The sequence below is a fragment of the Lissotriton vulgaris genome, chromosome 5, assembly GCF_964263255.1.
Source record: "Lissotriton vulgaris chromosome 5, aLisVul1.2, whole genome shotgun sequence".
Classification (NCBI taxonomy): Eukaryota; Metazoa; Chordata; class Amphibia; order Caudata; family Salamandridae; genus Lissotriton; species Lissotriton vulgaris.
In genome coordinates this window covers 1,728,517,219-1,728,543,763 of record NC_141693.1, presented here as the reverse complement: position 1 = coordinate 1,728,543,763, position 26,545 = coordinate 1,728,517,219, and the positions used below count along the sequence as shown (strand labels likewise).

At 43.6% G+C, this 26,545-nt stretch overlaps 1 protein-coding gene across 1 annotated transcript in view; it reads right to left on the bottom strand.

Annotated features, from left to right (window-relative positions):
* Positions 1-7,046: 7,046 nt before the first annotated feature.
* The window catches only part of LOC147717052 (all-trans-retinol 13,14-reductase-like), a 210,609-nt gene continuing 191,110 nt past the window's right edge, over positions 7,047-26,545 (bottom strand). The window contains exon 11 of the mRNA XM_086923955.1: positions 7,047-8,151. Within this exon, the coding sequence (XP_086780081.1) occupies positions 8,006-8,151 (146 nt within the window). The 3' untranslated portion in view covers positions 7,047-8,005. The remainder of the gene's footprint in view (positions 8,152-26,545) is intronic.

Below are 26,545 nucleotides of genomic sequence, written 5' to 3'. Positions count from 1 at the left end.
CCCTGCTTTCTATAAAATGTTTTATGTTTTTTTTATTTGAAAATTACTTTATAAAAATTTTGGAGGTAACACCTCATCTAAAGTTAAAGAGAGCAAAAACTATTAATAGCAGGGAGAGGGCACTGGAATGTAAGACACTAAGTTGCTGTGAAATGCATTACGTTTACATAAATTGGAATTGAAAACTACAATTCCCAGAATGCCATTGTGAAAGTTAACACATGGTTGTAATCATGTGACCGAGGTGGGAGTGACTCCCTTTTTAAAATACATCCAGCAAACAGTGTTTGTAACAACCGTGATCAAGTTAGTGGGGAGCTAACGAAACGCGTTGGTTTTGCACTGTGAATAATGCTGCAGAGGATCTGTAAATAAATTAACTTGCCTCATACAAATCGAGTGACTGGAGTGGCGGCTTCTTTTGTTTTTGACCAGGCGATCTGGGATCCCTGGGGGAAACGCAGTTTGAATTTATATGTGGTCGGAGGGGTCGTCTGTTTCATATATATATATATATACATACACATTCATATATATATACATACATACATAACTCAAGGCCCTAGAGAAGACAAGAAGCATGATAAGACATATTCCAAGTTTATGCCACTGAAATGCAAAATTATTCTAGCCATGCACCCCCAAAACCTCAGAATGTTTATGCAAGCATCTCCAGGCATTATATATATTATGCTCAGGCCTGATCAGTCAAAGATGATCTGTTCATTCCTCCTAACCATTCCTGGCGGGGTAGCAGAGGTTGATCTCCATTATTTAACAAAGTTTGTCTTGGAAAGCATTAGTCCCAAACCCTCTTCTTCCATTATTACCAGAGGGGTTCCTTTAGGGGAGAGAATAATATGCCAGGCCAGAACAGGTACAGGACACCTTATATCTCCAACCAGTATTGAAAGATAATGGCACATCTGATGACAAATGCTGGAAATCCCTAATTTCTGTTTATTTATTTCAGATATTTAGTCACAAAATATCAAAACACATAGAACTATTATGTTAGAAACATTTACATTCTGTCATGTTATTTACATAAAGAGATTCAAGTTTGTTGCGTTTAACTGGTAAACACTGGTAAAAACCCCACTAAAGAGAAAAGAGAAAAGTTCAGCTCTTTCTTCAGCTCTCAGGCAGACCTTTGCCCGAGTTTCACCTAGGATCAGTCAGTTCGATATATGGACGGATACTCCCATGAACATTTGATGGCTCAGTCAGTAAATGTATTTTCATAGAAGGTCAGTGAACCTTTAAGTAGCTAATCATATAATTAATAAGTGATAAATGTGCTTAGTGTGGAAAAAAGAGATGCATTATTTTGAAATCTGCTACGTCCCTCTCTCGTAGGTTGTTTGTGAGGTATTAGGAAATCGTCCTAATGCATCTTAGTAATTTTCTTTGTTTTCCATGCCTGCGGTGTGCGGGATAGTCTAAGCAAACGCTTCAAATCTGACGGACTCAAAATAGAATGGATAGACAGAGAATTTGGTAGACAGAGCACCCCGTCACATTTGTGAATGAGTAACCTGTGCTCCAAACTAAGTTAGGCCTCAACTCATAGGTGACTGAACAAAACACCGATAGCGACATTAATTCAGGAAGAGTTGGATTTAATAATTAACATGTTTTTATGCTTCTTGTAATATTGCGCTCTACAACACATACTCAGTGGCACAGTATACTAAGGGCTCAGTCAGCATTGGATACTACAGAAAGGCAGGCCTACATTGGGTGACCATTTTCTTCTCAACTCAAGAGGCACACACCTAATACATAAAGTGTATTTGTGTCTTTGAGGTCTTTGCATAAGCAATAAAAGCTCTGGTTCGGTTCATTGGACCAAAGTGTAATATTGAATTTAGTGGCATGTGATGAAATTTACAGAACGCTCACAATCTGCAGGCATATGGGATCAAAAAGACAGGCACTTTTTCTGGATGGACCCATAGCATATGTTACAGGTAGGCAACACTGCACAGTTTATTTAGATCCTTTTATGCATTCGCTCAGTAGGTTCGAGGTTCCCTCTCATTTCCACCTTTCATCTCTTGAGGTCTGTGCCAGTTCATGACTGTCAGCTGTGAAGAGCCAAGACAGTGGCGTAATAATGTCCTGACCGCTGTTTAAAAATGGGTCCGAGCATCATATCCCTAAATCCTACCCCCTTGTCTAGCCATTGCGAAAGCTTCAATTGGAACACATCTTGTTTTGCCCAAACAAGCCACTCTACAGGTTAATCTCGTTGTGTGTTTTAAGTAAGATTCTTAAAATCCTGGATCACCATCTCAAAATAGTGTATCATTGTCTTTGCAAGAAGCCACTGTTTCTAAATACCTTTGTTGATACGACAGATGAATGAAGATGCTGGACTACCCTCACCACCAGATGGCGCTGGGACAATGACAAGCGCAGAAGGCATGGGTGCCTACCCTAAATAGGTGTCGACCTGGATAAGACCAAAGGAAAGCAGGCAAACGTTCCTGCCCCCACTGTGATAATCACCCAAGACAAGGCAAAGAACAACAGAAAAGCGTGTCGGCTCCGACTGTAAGGTACTACTCCAACGGCAGGTAACAAAGAGCAGACAAACTCATCTATTCACAGTAACAAAAATGGTGTCCAGGTCTGTGGATCACTGCAAGCAGGGTAAGAGCTTTATCTTCCATCTTGTATGGATAAAAAGATGAATGAAACTACTAACTCACTCAAGTATGTAATGTAATTTAATTTTAGTTTTAATAAAAAAAATTGAAGCAGGAACACAACAAATAACTAGTTTCTTTAGAAATCTCTGACATATTTAGATATATTTTTGGAAACTGTAAAGGATTAAAGCCTGTAATTATAAATAACAGCCAAAACCACAGAGCAATAGTATTAACTGGTGTTATGTGGCTAGGCACATGAATTGCAGAGCAATGTGTCTTTCTGATCTACATAGACAAATGAGAGAATTGTAATGTCATGGAAGCTGATGCTTGTGTCGAGGAAAATCGCATCTCAGTATTTGCACTCACATGCAACACACGTGCTGTAGTGCTTCAATAAACACTAACATCTCTTTGTTTTGGATGCAACATACAATATAAAAGAACGTATTTCAATAATGTAACCAGAGACTGAAGAATAGGTGCGTATTCGAAAATATACAACCACAGACTACAAGCAGAAACTGCAGGACTCTAACCATTTTGTATAGTTTAATACACCACTGTAAATCACAAGTACATAGAGGGGCTGTAATGAGGAACAGAACTTTAGCACCCTTGCCTTCGTACAGAACTTGAAAAGTCAGTGGATTTGTCATAGAAAGAAATCCACATATACATTTTTTGAGCATTGACCAGGACATTTTAACAGCAGCGGCCTGTGCAGGTGAGAGAGGTGGGGCCAGGTGGAAGGGGGGGGGGGGGGGGGGCTCGACACGACGAGGGAAATGTAATTATTTATTTAATTTCCCCACGTGGTCGTTTGTCGAATTCCCCCCCCCACCCCATCCACCTGGCCCCACCGCTCTTACCTGAACGGGCCGCTGCTGCATTTTAACATATCCTCATTCTTAGCTTAATATCCAATAATGACAATTCATATGCAAGTCACAAAATACATATTTAACACAGATACTTAGGTGCCCTTCTGTGAAGTGCAGCAGATTCAGCCTTAGCTTCCCATCAGCACAGTCCCACACTAGTCGCAATCCAAGACAATTACTTTATTGATGTGTTTGTACCTATACCAATTAATAGGGACATCAACCTACAAATCCACGTGTATTCATTTGACAGGAAGGAAAACAGCTCATCATTCCAACAGACATAAACTATGATACAAGGATAACCTGCACGACTGTGAATTTTCTGTCAGTTCTTTCATTTAATCTCCCAGTGTACACTTCAGTAGAGGTTAAAGTCCCATGTCAGGGTTAGAAAAAGCCATCACAACACATTCAGACAAATGGACTGCAGAACAATCAGGGGAATACTGTACAACTAACAGAAGCACGCTGGGGCGTGAATACACCTATTTCCCTGAGGTAGGAGGTCGCATAATTCAGCAGCATTAACGGTATGAGAGCATAGGTAATGGAAGACCCACTGTGGCACAGATGGTAGTGGAAGAGACCCCGGTGACTCGGCCCACCATCAGTATTGGGTTATATGTCCTCTTGGCAACTAACATCTGACCATGCAGATGTTCACTCAGAATGTCAGATTGGGTCCATGCAGATTTTCACACAGATTGTCGGACTGGGCCCATGCAGATGTTCACACAGAATATAAGATGGGGTTCACACAGAATATAAGATGGGGTTCACACAGAATATAAGATGGGGTTCACACAGAATGTCAGATGGGGCCCATGCAGATGTTCACACAAAATGTCAGATGGGGTTCACACAGAATGTCAAATAGGGTCCACACAGAATGTCAGATGGGGCCCATGCAGATGTTCACAAAGAATGTCAGATGGGGTGCACACAGAATGTCAGATGGGGTGCACACATAATGTCAGATGGGGTCCACACAGAATGTCAGATGGGGCCCATGCAGATGTTCACACAGAATGTCAGATGGGGTGCACACAGAATGTCAGATGGGGTCCACACAGAATGTCAGATGGGGCCCATGCAGATGTTCACACAGAATGTCAGATGGGGTGCACACAGAATGTCAGATGGGGTGCACACAGAATGTCAGATGGTGTCCACACAGAATGTCAGATGGGGCCTATGCAGATGTTCACACAGAATGTCAGCTGGGGCCCATGCAGATGTTCACACAGAATGTTAGATTGAAATCTTGTATTCCAGACACACAGTACATAGGAGTGGCCAGGTCAATTGTGATATATGTAGTATTGTATTGTATTGTATTGTAAGGGGTGCTTGTAGAGCGCACTGACACCATGGGTTTCCTGGCGCTGGTTGGAAGTAGAGAGGACAGAGGGACTAACCAGATTGGGGGAAAAGCCAGGTTTTTAAGGACTTACGAAAGAGAGTCAAAGAGTTAGAGGTTTTAAGAGGAAGAGGAAAAGAGTTCCAGAGCTTGGGGGCCAGGTATGCAAATCTCCGGCCTCCAGATCTGCAAAGCTTGTAAGGAGGGACAGTCAAGAAGTGAAGATGAGAAGATCTCAAGTTCCGGGATGGGCAGTAGGGTCTCACGAGAGATTTCACGAAGGCGGGACAGGGCCCAACTAACGACTTGAAGATGAGGCAGCCGATCTTGAAGGCTGCCCTTGAGGTGACAGGAAGCCAGTGGAGTTTGGCGAGGAGGGGCCTGGCGGATTGCCACTTCGGGATCCCTAGGGCCAGTCTCGCCGCTTGATTTTGAACCGCTTGCAGTCTAGCCACCAATGTTTTAGGCAGACCGTGATAGATCGCGTTTGAAAAATCTAAGCGGGAGAGGACGAGGGCCATGATGACCTGCAGGAGGGCGTCAGGTGTAAGGAGGTATGCCACTTTCCTGATCCTGCGCAGCTGGTAGATACAGGACGAGACCACCGTCCCCACCTGCGGCCCAAGGGATAGAGCGGAGTCAATTGTGACCCCCAGACTCTTCACCGAGACCACGGGAGTGGGAGAGGGACCAAGTTCCGCCGGCCAGAATTGTGGCCCCCAGAAGGTGGCGCTCCTACCGGGAAGGAGGAGCTCCGTCTTACCGGGGTTCAACTTTAGCTGGTTGTGGCCCATCCACTGGAGAATGTGGGACATAACTGCCTGAAAGTTGGGGATAGCAGAGGGGGAATTAAGAGAAAAGATGAGTTGCAGGTCGTCCGCGTAATTAAACACGGTGACGTCCCACTGCCTCAAAGAAAAAAGAAGGGGGCGAAGGTAAAGATTGAAAAGAAGAGGGGATAAAGAAGAACCCTGGGGAACCCCGCAGGGCGAGTGCTCCCTAGGAGCCCTGAAGGTGCCCAGGCTGAGGGTCTGAGACCTGCCGGCCAGGAAGGATTTGACCCAGGCCAACGCCAGGCCTTGGATGCCAGCCTGCTCGACACGGTGGAGAAGGATGTTATGATCCACCGTGTCGAAGGCGGCTGACAGATCTAATAATACCAAGGCCTGGGGGGCACCCTTGTCGACACCGTCTCTCAGGGCGTCCAGCACGGCCAAGATCACGATCTCCGTAGAGTGGCCGGGTCTGAAGCCGGCCTGGTTAGCCTCGAGAAAGTTGGAGCTCTCGATAAACTGTGAGAGACAGGTGGTGACGTGGGCTTCCAGGATTTTAGAAAAGAAAGGTAGAAGAGAGATAGGACGGTAGTTCGCCAGGACGGCGGGGTCAGCCCCTGGCTTCTTCAAAAGGGGCACCAACACGGCCTCCTTGAAGGAGCCAGGCACTGTACCGGAAGAGAGAGAAGAGTTTAGCAGGGGGAGAATGCAGTCGGGTAGAGAATGGCAAATGTCCCGGAGTATAGAGGGGGGGCAACAGTCGTCTGGGGATCCCGCCTTAATGCGGGTGGCGAGAGTGGCCAGAGAGATAGAGTCTAGAAGGGGGAGTTGTGTGAGTAAAGAGGTGTTGCAGGGGGGGGGAACAGATCCAGCGCCAGGAGAAGTGACTGGAATGGTGTCCTTAATCAATACAATTTTTTCAATAAAAAAAGTGCTGAGAGTATTGCATGCTTCCTGTGTGGGGGCCTGAGTTGGGAGCGTCCTAGGGTCGGAGGTGAATTCATTAAGGATTTTAAAAATTTCTTTGGACTGGCAGGGGGCAGATAGGATTTTTCCTGAAGCATAGGCTTTTTTTGCTGCGAGGATGGCAAGTTTGTACCTATTGCGGGCGGCCACATAGGCATCTCTACTTAAAGGGGAGTAGTCTCTCCTCCACTTACGCTCAAGTTGACGAAGTTCCAAGTGGAGGGTTTTAAGATGGGGGGTAAACCATTTATGGGAATTGCTGTGCCGAGATAGGGGAAACTTAGTTAGGGGAGCAAAAATGTCACTGGCTGTTGTGAGCCAGTCAGTCAGTCACAAGCCCATAATAGTAACTCCTGTTAATGCACATATCACACTTATGAGTTGGCATGCCAATACTTATGGGGGGGGGGAAATCCAGGTATTTACTTTAATATGCAGATTTTGATGCAATAAACACCAAAATCTGCATGTTTTTCACCAAAACTCATAACTGTGTTGTATTTATCGTTCCTGATAGACTTCAACTCGGCAGACTTTGTCAGGTGCAATAAATATCTCACCAATTACCGAACCAAAGGGACTCACCCCATCCATCCAGCAACTTTTCACCCCATCCATCCAGCACAACGGATTATCTACTGGCCTGCTTTCTTTGCTTAGTTTGTTCAGTTCATTTGTGCTGCTGGCACTACATCCTGCACACCGAGGCTGCGGTTCGCCCATCCCAGCTAACATCTGCAGGTTTCATATCGGGTCACTTGCTAACAGCCTCATCGGAAGTGCAGGAGCCCAGTTAACACATGGTAACAGCATTTCCCAAGATGCTTTGAGGAACTGGTTGAATATTTTTCAATTAGACGTTCTGAAATTGTCTTTGCTTTGCGCACATCCACAGAATTCTTCCAGATATCACCTGGAGGGAATTACATATGCAAAGACTCTTGGGTACACGTCCAATTAAGAGCCAACGCCGTGGAGGGCAGAGAGAGAGAGGGTGAGAGATTGAGAGAGAGTAGAGACAGAGGCCACAGTAGGTCAGCAGAAGAAGAGTGATGACATTTTTGCAGTGTTGTCGTGGGCTATAAACTATGCAATTGAGAGCCAACGAGAGGGTGGTGCAATGTGTCTTCGTGCCAAGGGTAAGAGCATTTCATGCCCTGCCATTATCCTTAACCACTGCTGAAACGTATTCTTATCTTCAGCCATCTTGAGAAGAGTCTTCACAATTATATATCTCAGAGGCTGCATGCAAAGTGTCTGAGGTGAAATTGCTGACACATTGGAGCAGCTCAAGAGCCTCATACAGTACAGATCCTTGTCCAGCTAATTGGCCAATTCAGTCTTCATCTCCTCAGGGTATCAAGCAGACTTCTTGGCACTCTGCCTCTTCAGTCTCTTCTTCATGAGCAAGAGGTCCAGGTAAAGGATGCGCTTCAGAACTGCACAGCCAGCGATCAGACCCCCGTGGACTGCTCCGGCGATGCCACAGCTGAACACGTCCTGTCCTGTAGAGGAACAGAGAGATACCATGAGCCTTTGGGTCAATGCAAGTGTGAATGTACACCCTATGAGATTTTTGGACAGCGTAAAAGTAAATGAATGAAACAATCATGTGCTATAGGTTGTGATGCAATATATGAGTGGATGTCTGGGTTCCCTTTCTCAAGCTGTTGTTTTTTAATGACTTTTCTTAGGAATAACGGAAATAGTCTTTTTTGGAGTGACCTTGGTAATCAGAGCCAAAACACATGTTGACAAATGACAAAGTAAAGTGAGAGACCATGTATATTGTTGCTGTTTTTTATACATGTACATATTTTTGTATTTGCAGTTTTGTTGTCCCCTACCCCATGGTACCTCATCGCCCTGACGAAGGTGCGGCCTGACTAGGGCCTTACACCGAAACGCACGTCGGCGTGGTTCCTGTTGGTGGCAGGATCTCATCTGTATCAGATGACCTTTCCCATTCCTTCCCTGCCCCACCTTTCACTTTTGTTAATGCAATATTGTCCATCTTGATTGCATTTATTGGCACTGATGTACCATTTTGATTGTGATGTATGGATGTGTGAAAGAATGTTTGAATGATGGATAGTGAAAATGATATGACTGTGAATCGAGTTCTGATGTGTGCGGTGTTTGTGGGACTGTCATTCTCATTGAATGTGTACATATTTTAATATATGTAATGTCATTTATCCTGAATGATTAATCTTGAAATTCTAAGAAACGTTTGATAAAATGGTTAACAAATAAAGAAATCAGAAAAAAGATCCTATGTGTGTTTGGCTCCGATACTACTCGTTGTCACCCGCTGTTGAATCCAAGGATCCACTTGTAGGACCTTAGTAAATGACTCTGGCAAGGTTTTGTTTTTGATTCTTTTTGCTAGGGAAACAATAGTGTTCCATGATGGTGAGACAGGCCATGGCGAACCATGGTAGCAACGGGTGGAGAATTCACAGGACCTAAGTGACCTGTGCTGTGTGTATCAAGGTGAACTTTCCATTGTGAATTCACCTACGACTGCAAAGGTGTCCACAAGCACCCACAAACACACACACTCCCTCCCTCAACATAAATACACCCATCTGTGGGTGAACCTTTTTACATGCTTACAACACCGACTAAAAAAACCCTGATCTGCTGTAGTAGAAGTCAGAATATGAAGCGCGTCCAAGTGTACAGTACATGTAAATCCCAATGAAATGGATAACACAGGGCGAAATTACAAGGTACAGAAGGCCAGATAACAGCATAAGTAGGATACCTGGTACCTCAAGAAAAGGTAGTAAACAAAGGTATGCCCAGGATAGAAAATAATACCGGCCAGAATACCATCAAGTGCAAAGGACAAGGAAGTATTACAGGATACAATAATGCAACATTCATAGGACATCAGAGCAAAGCAGGGTTGAGTACTGTACCACAGAATACCAGGGTCAGATGGGAACTACAGGGCAGAGTACTAACCAAAGGTTCCAAGGACAGGGGAGTAATAAAGAAAACAAATAACACGGATCACTAAGAGAAGAGTTATACACAGATACAATGGACAGGAAGTTACACAGGGTAGAATAATAGGGAATCTCAAGCACAGAACGTTAACAAAGTAAAAAACACCAAGATAGATGGAAACACAGATCAGACTATCATAGTGTTCCAAGCACAGGAAAGGACCAAATATGAAGAATCCAAAAAAACGAGGAGTAATACAGGACAGAAAACTTGGCCTCTCAAGGAAGTGTGTTATATAGAATAAACATATATGTGTTTTTAGACTTCCATGCTATGTACGGTGATTCTGAACAGGGAAAATTATGTAAATGTCATCAAGCGGGTATCTTTAAATAGGGCAGGCCTTCTAATGCTGTTGATGCCTGCGATCACAGAGCTTCCAACGAATGGACTGGCTGCAGATCCACTATTGGAAACAAAAAGGTTCCACATGACTGTGGCTTCACCAATAGAAATACTGCAGTGCCGCCATCCTTAAATAGAGATGGAGAACCAAGAGTTGGGTAACTATCTGCCAATTTTATGCACATGCCCCATTAACCTGCCCAAATGTAAACAAGGTCCTCTGTTTTCAGCAGAGCTGCCCAGTATTAGACGGTAGTGACTGAAAGCTGCTGCAAAAAACAGTCATCCAGTCTCACTGGCCAAAATGTACTATGCTGCAGTGCAGGCGCTCACGAAATGCTATGAGGACACTAAAGTATTTCAGTTTACATGGCATTCAAAGAATGAGGAGGAACATACTAAACTACAAATAAGAACTGAAAAGATCTGCCAGCCGATGTCACACAGGACACCTGAGATGTGACACGAGTTTAAGAGAACAAAAGAGAAGATGAAACATATTCAGCAGTCAGAATCTGACAACAGCAAAATCACACCAAGGCTGCTTTAGAAAATCCCTTTTTTACTATCTCAGAGAACAGGGCTCTTACAGGGCTCTTCCAGAGAAATGCAAGTAAACATGATGAATGTGTTCATTGAACAAGATACTGCAACTACAGCACACGGTCCCTGGGGCTCCATCATAACCCACAGGAGAGTGAAGAATGCCGCATGACTGCCATTTTGGATTGGGGTTGCAGAGAAACTCATGCGCTGCACAGGCATTGTGTCATGGAAATCATAAAACGGGCCCTAAACAGAGTGTCCAGTTTACCACTGACGTGTTGGTAAGTCTAAGGAGCTAGTAATGCTTGCTGGCACAAAAGTCTTCCTCGACTTGGGCTGTGAGTACTTTAAGTCTTGGATTATACAAGTTTGCCGCACATCCTTGGCTCTGCTTGGTATTAGCACCCAGGACTGCAGTGTTCAGTGGATTATACCTCAACAAAGGAATTTGTGCACAGAGCTTCAGCAAGTGGATTCATTTTTTACCTGTGGAGTACTTACTAAGGGTGCATTTTTGGAGTGACACCCACCCCTTAAAGGACACAGCTGTGTTATTTGCCATCTATACATAGTTATCTTTCGTAAACTTTTAGGCATTGGTATTCTTTTTGCCACTTTGCAACCTATAGCAACATGTTGTTGTATTTAGACTGAGGTTACAATTGGTTTGTGTCATGCGTGCATCTCCTACTTTTTCACTGACACAACCGCAACCATTTTTACCTTACTCAGGTGAACCACTCAGTAAGTGGTAGGAGTGGAAGGGGTGTTTTCTTAAATACATTAATACCAATGAAGATGAGGAGTTATCACGATTGATAAGAAAATACTCTTACACTCAATAGATTCCCAAGGGATCATTGTGTTCAATGCCATGGAATAAAACCTCGTAGTTCAGGTGACTCCAATGTATTCCAACATGTGCTGGAAGACTTAGATATGTATGTAATCAGCTTCTGTGTGTATTGCAATTGACAGGCACATTTATTTCAGAAGAAAACAGAACAAATTGGAGCCTATGGAAGACTATGTCTCGGCACTGAAAAAGCTTGCCCTCACATGTAGGTTTGTAGCTTTACATAATGAGCTCATTCATGACCAGGTCATCATGTATGCTAATAACGAGAATTTTCAGGAGAGGTTATGGATATATAGGAAGGCACCATTATCGGATGGAATTGCAGTTGTTAAGAAAGTCAAAATTTAAAACCTGTGTGCAAATGCAGCTGGGGCAACTTTAAAGGAGGAGTTTAAGGATGTGGTTTGTAAGGTTAAACAGAAAGCCAAAAGATATAGACCCACACTTCAGGATGATTCAAAGAAGACAACGGGTAAGTATAAAGAGAGAAAATATTATAGGTGTGGGAGTAAAGACCAAAAGGGCATTTTGCAAAATTGTGTAGAAAGTGTAAAACACGTAAAAGTCTAGCTAGGGTGCAGGAGAAGTTAGACTCAGATTCTGGCTCAGAAGGGTCGGAGTCTAACTACAAGCACAAGGAGTGTGTACTGGGTATCAAGGAAAATTGTAACTGTAGTGATGTCAATCTCCTTCGTAAACATTTATGGTCAAAACCGATACGTGACATGAAGATTGGTGGGGTGCAAGTTTTAATTGTGGCAGACTCAGGTTCACTCTACACAACTGTGGACAAGTTGCTGTGGAAGAAGACATTTGCGGACGTTTTATGGAACTCCTTATCTGCACCTGATGTTGCGACTGAGAGTTTCACTAGAGATCCCATTCTGATGATTGGGTTTGGGAAGTTGTCATTCAGGTTTAAAAATATGGAGTCAATGGGCAAACTGTATGTTACAGAAGAGGGGTCTTAAGTTCTTTGTTGGGTTGACCAGAGGACTCTAAACATCGTTTTGGACCCAAACGGTCGGTGTGGAAAAGGTATTGGTGGTTGGGAATGGTGAGGAATGCTGGTTAGCTTACAAGGAGACGTACCCAGATGTGTTTTCAGGGAAGAGTGGCACACTTAAAGGGTTTTAGCACAAAACTGTGCTCAAGAAGAATGCCATTCCTAAGGTACCAAAGGGTAGGGCGATTCAGTGAATTTTGAGGGTGGAAATTTACAATGTGTAATGCCAGAGGCACTCCTTTGGTTTGAAACCGTATGATTACCTTTGACTACCATGATTTTAATTGAATTTTGATCATTTTACTTTACCCTAGCCTGAATATACGTACTTCATAGGCTTTTTCCCTTGAAAATTTCTTCAGTTTAATCTTGTAGTTTTAACAGAGCGAGAGCTGTCACAGAGTAGAACAGCTTGCCAAGAACAGAACATGTGGGATGTGCGAGAGAGAGAGAGAGACAGAGAGAGACAGAGAGAGAGAGAGAGAGAGAGAGAGAGAGAGAGAGAGAGAGAGAGATGGAAATGTGCTTTTTGGTCCCGAAGTGCAGTGTTATGAGCAGTGTTGGACAAATGTGCATTGTGTTGTACATTGAGAGATGAAGTACGTGCTGCTATAAGCAGTAGTGCACAAATGTGCATTGTGTTGTACATTGGGAAGTATTATGAAGATCTTAGTATTGGCTTTGACATCTTGAATTCTGACTCTGTCTTGCTTCCGCTTTGTGCACTTACAGGCAGGCCCCCAGAGTACTCAAGTTGTTTGGGTTAATCATGTTCAAGATTGCTTTGATTTTGGAGAGGAGATTGTTGAATGTACCACTGGAGACTTTTGTAAGCTTTGTTAAGATAAAGGCTGGAACATCTGAGAATGCAGAGGGAACGTGGGAACTCCTATTGCCCTGGAATGCTTGCATGGAAGGTGGCCAATTCCACTAAGTTTCCTTGGTGCAGAGGGAAGATCTCTCTGAACCTTCTAGTGTGTTTTGAGACTATGAAGCTGAGGTGTGTTGACTTTAAGACTGGGATTGTTTTATTGTCCGAATGGGGATGGATGCATGCACTTCGGGTACAGCTGATCCCAGGTTTGCTGAGGCTCTTAACCCCAGTGGTGAATCCCCCAGTCTGGAGTGGGCTAAGATGCAGTGTTTGCAACAGGTGAGGTGATTTGATTCTGATTGTTGCCATTGTGATGTGTGGCTGTTTACATGCATATACAGTTTACAGTGGCTATAACAGTCATTGTGATGCGTGACTGTTAGAATGCACCTTCAGTTTCCAGTGGCTATAATCATCTAAGGTGTTTTCTTTGAGTATTGACTTTGTGATGTGTGAATGAGTCCGCGTTCACATCCAAAGTTAATCATTTGATGTATTTAGTGTATATCGCTTTCTGATATCTTGCAGGACGTCCAGTATAACTTGCTCATGTATTATTCTTGTGTTTATTATCTATGCATTTAACAGTTGCATTTGCGAAGCGTTTTATTATTGCTTGTGTGTATGTATATATATATATCAACCAGTGAATTTGAGGTGAAAGTGTGGCAAGGGAGAGTGAAGAGACGGTGTCCTTCACGTGGACTTTCAACCGTAGGATGTTACGAAAAAAGTTAAGGAGACAGCGAGCCTTGTGTTGTTATTAAAAGCTCCATGTAAATTCTGTGAGCAATAATCAGCTATGTGTGCAGTGTCGCATTGAAAATGAAATATTTGGAAAACAAACTGCATATGGAGTACCAATGAGACCACATGCCGATCTAGTAGTCTCAAGTAGTGTTTAATAGCAGAATATGACACCGCAGTCACATGACAACGATTTGAAACTTACCTGTGATCAAGTCGGAATGGATGCCAAAACTCATCCGGAATTGAAACATGCTGTCCTTACTGCTATGCGGAAAAATAAAGCACCTTGTGTTTGAAGGTCTCGTGCTCCTTTGAAGATTTTGCAAGGGAGTTGGTTTTTGGATTTAAGTGGGGTGCTCCTCCCCACAGGCCGAGGCCGCCCTGAAAGAGGTCAATGCTCTCCATACGGAGTTCTTCGTAGTAGATATATATATCTATATACATTTGAATATTGTTCATTTGACATCTGGGAAAGCTTTTCCGTTAGAGAGCAGTGCATGAATAAAACCCCAAGCCTTATTCTGAAAAGAGTCTTTGATGTGCTTCATTTCATAAAGTGAAATCCTTCTCCAGGGGGTGTGGTGTTGTGTCTATTGCTTCATCGTGTTTGAGCCACTGCGTGGTATTCTGTATTATTAGGAAGTACGAAGCAAGACATAATGAGATTGAGAAACTACTCCTTGCAGGGGTCATTGAACCTGTGGATGCCACCAAGTGAGTTGCCCCATTAGTAGTGGCCAGATGTGCTAATGGGAAGATCCACTTGTGTGTGAATCTCAGGTACCTCAACAGCAACATTGTGATTGAGAGATGCTCCTTACCTAAAAATAATGAGCTTTTGACAATAACAAACTAACCATATTCATGACCCCTCCCAGGGATGCTATCTGTTTGTACGTATGCTGTTCGACCTCAGATTATCGGCTTTTGTTTTACAAAAATGAATGCACAAATTCTCAGAAACAGAGTGGGGGCTGTGTTCTTCCTGGATGATATTTTGGTCATGGGGGAAAACAGGGATCAGCATTACGGCAGGTTGCAAGAGTTAATGGAAACCCTTGTAACAATGTGCTTATGGCTGAACTTGCTAAATGTAAGTTTGGGGTGAATTCACTAGAATACCTAGGGCATGAGGTCACGTCAGAGGGGATCAAGCCAAAAGAGTCTCCTTGAAGCTGTTAAGGAGACTCCGGCATCCGCTATTAAGAATGAGCTATGGACTTTCTTTGAGCTGTAGAGTTCTATGATAAAGTTTGAAGAACTTTTCAGAGGAGACATAATTTATTTCAGCTTTTGAAAAACAAAGTCCCATTTGTCCGGTCAGACACCTTACAGGGTGATTTTCCACAGATCAAAGACAGCATTTGCAAGGCTGGGAGCTTTCAACGTTTTGATCCAAAGTTAGACTGAATCTTGACGACTGATGTTAGCAATAAGGGTATTGGTGCTGTGCTGTCTCTGAGGGAGTGAACACACCATGGGGTTTGCAATCAAAGGCTGTATCACCAGCCAAAGAGTGCTATTCGGTTATAGAAAAGGAAACGCTAGTCATCTTATGGAATCTGGAGCATTTCAGAAATTTTGTGAGGGGGTATGAAGCTGAGGTGAGATGTGATCATAAGCCTTTACTTAAAGTGTTGTCAGCTAAATGTTTATTTAATGCCACACCTAGAATTGCGAGAATGTCAGTACATCTGCTACATTATAGATGCATCTTGTGGTACCTCCCAGATATTAAGAAGAAAGTGGCTGACTGCCTCAGTAGATTACCTTCACCTTTAGAAGAGATGACAAAGAGGAAGTGTGCATGGCTTGGATGGATGATGAAACAATAGCTCCCATTTCGGAGAACGAATGGTGCAAAGCAAGTGAACAGGATGCCACCTGGTAGAAGGAGAAAGAATTTATAGTAGAGGGCAGGCCAGAGAAGAAATGGTTGGAAGATTGTTGTACACATTTTTGGGAGATCCGCAATTAACTCACGTCCATCATAAAATTGTGCCATGATGGGCATTTGGAGGTTGTCAAAAGTAAGAGGAGGATTAAAGAAAACTATTGGTAGCCAGGAATTGATGCTGAAATAGAGTTAATTGTCAGAGATTGTGCTTTATGCATAGATGCGGATAATTCACAAGTGCTGTTGAACCCCACCAATTGTTTCCTGTACCTTGACCTGAGATTGCTTGGGAGCTGTTAGGTGTTGACATCATGGGGATTTAGAGAGAGAGAGTGGTGAAGTCTGGTACGCCTTAGTAGACCTTGCTAATTTTTCAAAGTGGCCTGAAGCAGCATTTGTTAATGTGCTAGTGCAGAGACTGTTGTTAAGTTAATTGATTAAATCTTTCAGAGAGGAGAGGAGTTGGCCTAATGGCTTGAGTGGTCGACTTCGAATCTGGGGAACTGGGTTCGAGTCTTGACGCTGAACATCCTGTGATTCTGGGCAAATCACTTAATCTCCCCGATCTTAACAACAAAATTAATGTGTCCTCATGTAATGCAACTGGTGCAATGTAAAGCGCTCTGATACCATATTCGGGTCAACTTCACACTATATAAAACTCAGTAAAATGAAGGACTCTAGAAAAAAGTCATTACAGACATAGGGGTTCAGTTTAGGAGTGAGATTATAGAAGGTTTCCTGTGTCACAATTTTACCTCAATTTATCATCCCAGTGGCAATGGTGAAGGGAAGAGCTTTAGTCTAGTGATAAAAGGAAACTTAAAGTTGGCTAAAAGCAAAGGGTTGCAGTGGATGACATGTTAAAAAGAAAAGTTTGGATGTAGCGCACCACACCCTCTGCTTTTTGGTATAGCCCTTCCACCATTATGAGAGAAGGAGTACCTGTATGAGGGACAACCAAGTATGGATGGCTAAATATTGGTTGCAACAGTGGTCTCCTGAAACTGTATAAGAGAACATTGTGAAAGCACAGGGCGTGTATAATGACTATGCTGATCGGAAGAGAGGAAGAGAGGCAATAAGGAAGTGGTGGTGAAGAAGGGAAATATGGTACATATTAAGTTGCGATGGAGAGGGAAGAAGGGTGAAAGCAAGTATTCTGACACGTTAAAAATTGTAGAAGTGGTCAGAAATTCTGCAAGGCCTATCGATTGGCGTATGTGGAACTTTAGCAGAATTGTAAGGTGTAAGGATAGTAGGAAGGATGGAGGAGTAGGAAGGAAGGAAGAATGCGATTATAGTTGGTTGGATAAATGTAGGGGGTTGAATGATGGAGAAGGAGGTGTGACTGAAGAGATTGCTACTGAAGTGAATGAGGAAGTGGCGAGTGACAAAGGCGATGAGGAGAGGCGATCTAATATGTCCAAGACAGAAGTGAAACGTCCAGCATATGTGAAGGACTTTGTTGTTTAAAATATTAGATCCTAGAGTGAAGTAAAAAATTTAGCATATTTGAAGGACTATGTTGTTGAAAAAAAACATAAGGGGAAATTTTATTTTCCTTATTTTCAAATTGAGTATTACTAGATGTCTCCCCGATAGTGCACATATATTTTGTATTATGTGTTTTATTATGTATAATAAAATATATAATATATATGTATGAGGGGGAATATGTGTTGTGTTTATCCTTAAAACCACATGATGTCACCAATATTCTACGCAAAGCACGCAGCTGTTCTTATGATTGGAATAAGGGAACGTTGTGTGTGAGTGGGAGTTAGGCAGTCACAGCCGGATATTCAGCGTGTTGGCCTTTTCTCCTGCAATTACTCAACTAAAGAAGTTAACATGCCTCGTCTCTGCGGAAATTACTTATCACAAGATTGTTTCTTTATCATTTTCAATTCTAAATTATGAAATAATTAGTCCTATTTATGGAAAATGTCATTTAGCTTGTATAGACGAAACCAGGTTTTGATATTAGTTCGCCACACGTACATAGTTTTTCCTACTATTTTGTATGACTGACGTTTGTGCATTTCATGCACAACCCTGTGACTTATGAGGCACACATGGGGGTCATTTAGCTAGTATATCATAGCAAAGCACATTTTCTTTCCATGGATCACTGCCTTGTTCTTATAATGTAGCCAAACAGAGGTTAATGGTGTAACCTGGAGCCATATACAGCAATCACACATGCAAGGGCTTTGAGTGCACACTGTATTCTACATATGGCTTTTAATTTCCATGCCACTAGTACATTTCCTGCACCAACTTATCATGGCGTTACTGGAAAGTTATTTATTCTATTTGTGTGTAACCAATTGTACATGACCGGTTTCTGACAGAGCACATGCAGTGGGACTCTGAATTCCAGTTCCAGAGTCATAAGCAAAAAAAGTCTATAAAAAGGTGAAAAATTTGAGGAACCCATGCAGAAAAATCCAGATTGCTATAATTCAGGATTGGTCAATGGTGATAAACTACTAATTTCCCCAATTCAAAGAATTTACAGATGCTAGAGAATAGCAGGAAACACAATGATGCCATGGTCCCAGTATTTACAAAGTAGATAACACACCCTTGTGTCCCATTTCTACTGGAACTTACTCGGGACTTATCAATCTCCTACTTCTCCATGATCTTATGTTCAAGGATATGAAAGGGAACCCACATCTGAGAGGGAAAGTGAACTTGCCGAAGTTGTCTGCTTGTCAGACATCAGGGGATATTGGTGTTGTTCCAGGACACTTGAGTCACTGACATGCTCATTTAAGATATTTTGGATTTAATGGATAGTTAAGAGTTATAAACAGCATTAATTTGATAATCTAGCTGGAATGGATCAGTGCTATACCACCCTTTCAACATCTCTTGTACAGGTACTGAATGTCTTGCAGAGAAGGTAGAGGAAGGTCAAAGATAGACAACTGTGAAAAGTAAGCTGTCAGCTATTTTGAGACATCATGCAAATACAGAGATGCTGCTTGCTCATCATGCCTTAGTCCACAGATTTTTTTAGGATCCACAGAAGAAGTTCCTGCCGAAAGAACAAATACACATGTTTGTGTGATTTTACCAGTTTTCAAAATTGTGTGTGGAGTAAAACCAAATAATAATTTGTCTTTTAATTAGTTATCAGCTTAATTTGTTATATGTGATTTCAATCTTTCAAGTTCTTGGCTTAAATAGAAATACTGGTCCTCAAGAAGGTGTGATAATTGATGTCTCAAGGAGGTCCAATCTTCATACCAACACCACAATATATCTTAATTTGGTAGATTCAAATGTTGAGCATTGCATTCTGTTTCAAATTGTACATGAACTGGGGTCCTCAGCTAGTCAACAGCTGTTGGTTGTCAAGGAATCTTTTGCCCACAGTATCATCTTTTGCTTTTCCAAGTTGGATGAGAAGGGTGATGCATCAGGCGGGTGTTGATATGTTATGTTAATAACACTTAAATAGTGCACAAATACCACAGGTCTGTTGGCGCTTATCTAAGGATTATGGTACCATATTGCAACAGGTATTGTAAAAATGAGAAAGTCAATCTCTTCCAAAAGCTTGTTCAAATACAAAGTTTTCAGTCTCTTCCAAAATGGGAGGAAAGAGGTTTCTCTCCTCAAACTTTCCGGTAATCCATTCCAGATCTTCTGTATCAGAACTGAAAAAGACCGACTGCCCAGGTAGTTTTATTAAAGTGTGGGCACGTCAGCAAGATCGCTTCAGAGGAGTGGTGGCGGCTCCAGGTACATAGAGCCTCAGCCGGTCCTCAATATAGGCTGGTACCATGCCGTACAACGTCTTGTGTGCAATGCACAGGCCCTTAAATCTGTTTGACTGGCAGCCAGTGCAATTGTTGAAGCATGCACCCATACTTGTAGCTTAAACCATATTCTTGCTGCATCATTCATAAATACAAGAAGCTTACTAAGCAGCTTTTTGGGAAGACAGGTGTACAAGGCATTGCCATAGTCCTATCATGACATAATCAATACAGCCACCACTGTTCGCATAGTTGTAAAAGGAAGAAGAGGAACCAATTTCCGGAGCTGCATAAGGAGACTGTGCAGCTGCCTACCACTGTTGCCACCTTCCTAGCCATCGACAGGGTATTATCCAGCTTGATACCGAGGCTTTTCACAGTTGGCACGAATTCTGGGACAGGACCTAACTCCCGGGGACTAAAATCGTCCGTCCAAGGATTTCCCTTAGTGCTGATGGCCAGGACCACGGTCTTTTCTGGATTCACTTTCAGAGAATTCGCTGTCATTCAATTCGCAATGAACCTAAGAATATTCTGCATGTTCAACTGCGCCTACATGGAATTCTCAATCCGTAAGATCAGCTGAGTGTCATCTGCATAGTTAAACAGTTGGCAATCACCTGTGCTAAAGCTGAAATCAGAGGATATAGATAGATATTGAACAACAGTGGGGACAGCGCAGATCCCTGAGGGACCCCACAAGAACGTGTCCCTTCTCTGAAAACATGACCACCCATCTGCACCCTCTGTGACCGGTCATTCAAGAACGAGGAAATCCATAAAAGTGTGGACCCTGTAATCCCGTACTCCATTAACCGGTTCACAAGCACTTGATGGTCCTCTGTATCAAATGATGCCATAAGGTCCAGAAAAATAACACGGAGGACTTGTCCCTGTCAGCCACCAGTCTAAGCTCACCCAGTACAGAGCGCACCAAGAACTCAGTACTATGATGGGCTTGAAAGCCAGGTTGGCGAACATGCAGCAGTTGATGGTCCTCCATAAATTCTGTAAGGATTTTATTTACATACCATTCCAGAATTTTTGCAGGAAGTGGTAAAAGGGATACTAGGCGATAATTCTTTAAATTTTTTGGATCTGCCCCAGCCTTCTTCAACAGTGGGATAACCATGGCCTTCTTAAACTCTATGGCACTTTACCTGCCGCCAATGAAGCATTCAGTAGTGATTAAAACTAGCCCCCCCACAACAGGAAAGGCTATTTCAAACTCTTTGGGAGGGCAAGGGTCTTCTGGCGAGCCTGATTTAACAGCTGCCAGGGATGAGGCCAGGACCTGGGATCCAATAGTGGGAATGCCTATAACTTCTCACCCTGATAGACAGGCACATCAGCCATTATCAATAGGCAAGGACAAATTGGAGTGTTCATTACTTCGTACAGGATATCCTTTATTTTATTCATAAAAAGTCCTGCATTTTCCGGCAGTCCTCCGGATCTATTACAGAGGCCTGTTCGTTAATCCGGCGTAACTTATTAGGCACTTTAAAGTTCTCCTTTTGTGGATCACCGGCTTCAGTGAGCCTTGTCTCATAGAATGCTGCATTAGTGGCCACAATCGCTCTTCTATAGATGCCCACCATCACTTTGTTCCTCCTCAGAGCCTCCGGGTCATAACGCTTATGCCATCTCCTTTCATTCTGGCACAGTACCATTTTGTAATGATTTCACAAAAGAGAAGACCCCACTTAGTTCCAGGGAACAAGGTACTGTCGACAACTTAAGTCAAAAGGAAATCCCTGGACTACATGCATTTGTCTCCACACTCTCTCACACATACACATCGATCACTAGAGCAACATAGATGTTATTACATATCATGCCAACACAGAAATATGACGTTTACACTCTTCGTGTTTTATTAAAATATTTTTTTTCCCTGGGTTAAAATTCAGATCACTGTCTGAAAAGCATCATTAAAAACGTATACAGTGTTATCAAATTTCAACAAATTGATTACAATATTACATACAGGTACATAGTAATAAAAAACAACAAATTATAAAGGTTTATAATCATTCAGTTACCACAATTTTAAATTGCATAGTAAATCACAAAAGCAAAAACAACCCTTACAACCTGTAGGTGAAATGTATTCCCTACTACTATTATATCTTGACCCAATATCCTCATACCATTTTGAAACAGAGATATAGATCACAGTATCCAAAATCAAGGTATATCTGCTATCTGGTTGGGTTTCTGTTGGGTTCTATTTATCTGTGCGTCGACGCGTTTCGGTGTTGTCTCACTGATAAATTAACACCTTCTTCAGGACAGCGAAATTCATGGGGTTCATCATTAATACATATCCTTTATCAAGGCGGAAGGATGGCAATATTATAATTCCTTCCTTATTCTTTTTCTTAATCGATCTATCTTTGGCTGGTGATTTCTGGTACAAGTAGATCGCCCTTTTTGATTCAGGGCAGCGTTTGCTCAATAGTGGACCATAGATATAAGTCTTATTACGCTCCTCTCTCTGATGTCATGTATTTGTACTTCACCTATACGATTTCTTCATGCAGTTTGCCCAGGTGAAAACTCACTCTCTATTATTCCAAATGGGTTTTTGATGCACTTTCCTGGTCTCTGTTCTGGTGGATGTGTTTCTTATTTTAAATTAAATTAAAACCATCACATCGAGGTATGGCGTTTTCTTTCTGTCGTGCGGCGAACCGGATATGTTCGGTATATGCTTGGATACGCGCGTCTACCTCGTTCTCCTGTGTTGGCATGATATATAATAACATCTGTGTTGCTCTAGTGATCGATGTGTATGTGAGATAGAGTGTGGAGACAAATGCATGTAGTCCAGAGATTTCCTTTTGACTTAAGTTGTCGACAGTACCATTTTGTAGCTCATGTGCCAGAAACATTATCGTGGCAGAAGAATTTTTAGATAGATGTACCCTAGAGCGTATATTAAAATCAGATAATTGGTCAAGGGAGTCTATGTTAAAAAATATTTTAAACCAATTAACGGAATGGCCATAATGGTGATGAGTAAGGTCCGAACGAAAAATAATCCTCGCTTCCATTCCTCAATCAATCAATCAGTGACACTTGTAAAGCGCGCTACATACCCGTAGGGTCTCAAGGCGCTGGGGGGGGGGGGGGGGGGGGGGGGGGGGGGGCGGAAGGGGGGTGCCGCTACTGCTCGAACAGCCAGGTCTTCAGCTTCTTCCTGAAGGAGAGGTGGTCTTGGGTCAGGCGCAGGTCGGTCGGGAGGGAGTTCCAGGTCTTGGCGGCCAGGTAGGAGAAGGACCTTCCTCCTGTAGTCGCTCTTCGGATGCGGGGGACGGCGGCGAGGGCGTGCTTGGCTGATCGGAGGTGGCGTTTGGGAGCGTAGAAGTTGACTCGGCTGTTGAGGTAGCTCGGGCCTTGGTCGTGTAGGGCTTTGTGTGCGTGGGTGAGGAGGCGGAAGGTGATTCTTTTGTTGACGGGGAGCCAGTGAAGGTCTCTCAGATGTCCGGAGATGTGGCTGGTTCGTGGGATGTCGAGGATGAGTCTGGCTGAGGCGTTCTGGATCCGCTGGAGTCTCTTCTGGAGCTTGGCGGTGGTACCGGCGTAGAGGGCGTTGCCGTAGTCCAGTCGGCTGGTGACGAGGGCCTGGGTGACGGTCTTCCTGGTCTCGGTGGGGATCCACCAGAAGATCTTCCGTAGCATGCGTAGGATGTTGAAGCACGCCGAGGAGACGTTGTTGACTTGCCTGGTCATGGAGAGGGAGGAGTCCAGGAGGAAGCCCAGGTTGCGTGCATGGTCTGTCGGTTTGGGTGCGGTGCCCAGGGCGGGAGGCCACCAGGAGTCGTCCCAGGCGGAGGGTGAGGAGCCCAGGATGAGGACCTCCGTCTTGTCCGAGTTCAGTTTCAGGCGGCTGGTCGTCATCCACTCGGCTACCTCTTTCATCCCTTCGTGCAGGTTGGATCTGGCGGCGGCGGGGTCGTTGGTCAGGGAGAGGATCAGTTGGGTGTCGTCGGCGTAGGAGATTATGCTGAGGTTGTGTTTGCGTACGATGGCCGCGAGGGGGCTCATGTAGACGTTGAAGAGGGTGGGGCTCAGAGATGATCCTTGAGGGACGCCGCAGGTGACTTCGGAGGCCTCTGACTTGTACGGTGGTAGGCGGACTCTCTGTGTTCTTCCGTCGAGGAAGGAGATGATCCAGTCCAGCGCCTTGTCCTGGATTCCGATGTTGCTGAGGCGCCGTACTAGGGTGCGGTGGCAGACCGTGTCGAATGCCGCAGAGAGGTCTAGGAGGATGAGGGCCGCTGTTTCTCCATTGTCCATCAGGGCTCGGATGTCATCGGTGGCGGCGATGAGGGCGGTCTCGGTGCTGTGATTGGCTCGGAAGCCGGACTGTGAGGGGTCGAGGGATCCGTTCGTCTCGAGGAAGGCGGCCATCTGCTTGTTGACGGTCTTCTCGATGACTTTGGCTGGAAACGGGAGGAGCGAGATGGGGCGGTAATTCTTGAGGTCGGTGGGGTCCGCTGTTGGTTTCTTGAGTAGAGCGCTGAGTTCGGCGTGTTTCCAGCTCTCAGGGAAGATGGTGGTGTCGAAGGATGTGTTGATGATGTCTCGCAGGTGGGGTGCGATGACAGCGTCAGCATTCCTGACATTGAAAAAAACATTTTCCTAATTATTATGAAGGAAAAATCAAGATTCTACATACCAATATGTCTTTTGAGTTGGAAATAAGTGAATTGTATATAGCATATGTAGGAAAATAGAAGCCTCAAACTGGAATCAAAGCAATTGACATACAGCAGATTCATGAGTAGCTGCTGAATTTCAATGAAAAAAACTGTTGTTACGTGTGGAGGAAGGATTAAGACTCATATTAGTTAATGGTCGGGACTGGTAGAGATGGTAGCTAGCAAGTTCTTTTGTTGGGAAACTACTGATTCCTTTGAATGTTTATGGGGAATCTAGTTGTTAAAAGTTGCTATAGTAAATGAATATTTACAAATATAATGCTTGACTTTGGGTCATTATAGATTAGAATGATACTATAGGAAGAAAATGTTAAAATGGAATCATAGAAAATAAGTGCCAGGAGGAGGGACTGCCCAACAACCGGAGTCTTAAATCCGTGCTGCACAATATAATTAGATGCAGCAGCACCGCAAGCTTGAATGCCATGGAGCATTTGGACACACTTTTTGAACTTGCAGAATGGTCCAAAACTCTATGCACAGACACTCATCAAATACACAGTGAACGATCACATGGAAACAAAGCACAAAACAAGATAGGAGACGATCTGCACACAATCTGCCATGGAAGGTAAACATATTTACAACAAGGGGTGGTGAGGGACAGAGTCTCTGAATAAAGCAGAAAGCTCTCACCCAGTCAAGAGATCAGGGCTAGATCCAACACCGTTTTTTAGCTCACTGCACCATCCCAGTTTCAGAACCTGGCTGTATGCAAATTAGTCTGTTCCTGTCCCAGTGCATGATGGGAACAGGGTGTCAGAAGGCTCACTCCAAGTCCATCGAAGCCGACGATGCTCCCAATGCCCCACCACCTCAGTGACGGCCAGAAACCACTAAGCCACCTCTGAAGTAGCAGGGAAAGGGGAAGTGGACAGAAAAAGAGAGACAGCCTGGTTGAAGAATATTCTTCTCTGGTCTTCGGCCAACGTAGTTGATTAACACTGGCACCTGCAGTAAAACATGCACTTAATCTTCTCTGTAAAACTCTTAACAATTTTAAAGAACTACAATCCTACAATTACTATGGTTACCTGGAAGACCTGGCTGTTTGCTTCTCTCTTATATGTTGAGTGGCTTACTGCTACTATAGTTCTGACTGTACTGTGTCTGAAAAACATATGTATATATATATATATTAGCTTTAAATCACTATGGCGTTTTATGTAGTCTCACTGCCACTAATTTGAGTGATGTACCTGAACCCCTACTCACCAAATCTATATGTAGCTGCCACCTTAATCACCAGGAAGTTTTGACAGTTCCTAGTTAAACTTCAACTGTGGAAAATGAAAGTCCCGTAATTAAACTGATGCTCAGAGGAATGATGAAACAGATATGCGACGCCAAGCTCTGGCGTAAATGTCAGTATTCTTGACAGCGACCAAAAACCTTTATATAGAATGTTCCTTCGGAAGAATTAACTACACAAGTCTTTAACAAAAACTGTCTTTCTCTAAAGTACCTGAAGATGGCACTAGAATCCTGTGCCTAAAAACTGGCTTTGAAAACGTCTTACTGGACTCTTCTCAGCAGCTGTTGGTGCTCCCACGTAGCGCATGCGATTTGACTGTAAATATCCTGATGGCTGTTGGAAACTCCGTCAGCAGAAAGGGCTTGACAAGAAACGAATGTCTAAAAAACGGCGGACTTCACAAGTAACGCACCCGTCGCGGTGCGAGTTCAGTTGAAGTGCGTCATTCTGAAGTTCAAATCAACCCCTCAGCTGAATCACCAGCGCGAGCTCCCAGACACTAGACTGCTGGCGCTGGACAACGATCACGGAACTTCAGGCTGCCATGGATTACATAATGCCTGTAAACATAGTTTCCACATTAGCCTGGACACCAGGAATCTTTTCTTTCCTCGTGGAACTGCTGGTACCTTCTTGTTCCGAATTGGCTTTGCTAATGATTTTGACCTAGCGCCCTGAACAGTGCCCATAATCCTGACAGTACCTCCCTCCAAGGGGAACCCTCCCAATTTTGGCTTCAAGGGATGTATCTGATGAAATATTCTAACTAACCTTGGTGCATGGACATTACTGGAAGGCTCCCATGATCTCTCCTCAGGACCAAAACCCTTCCAATCCACTAGA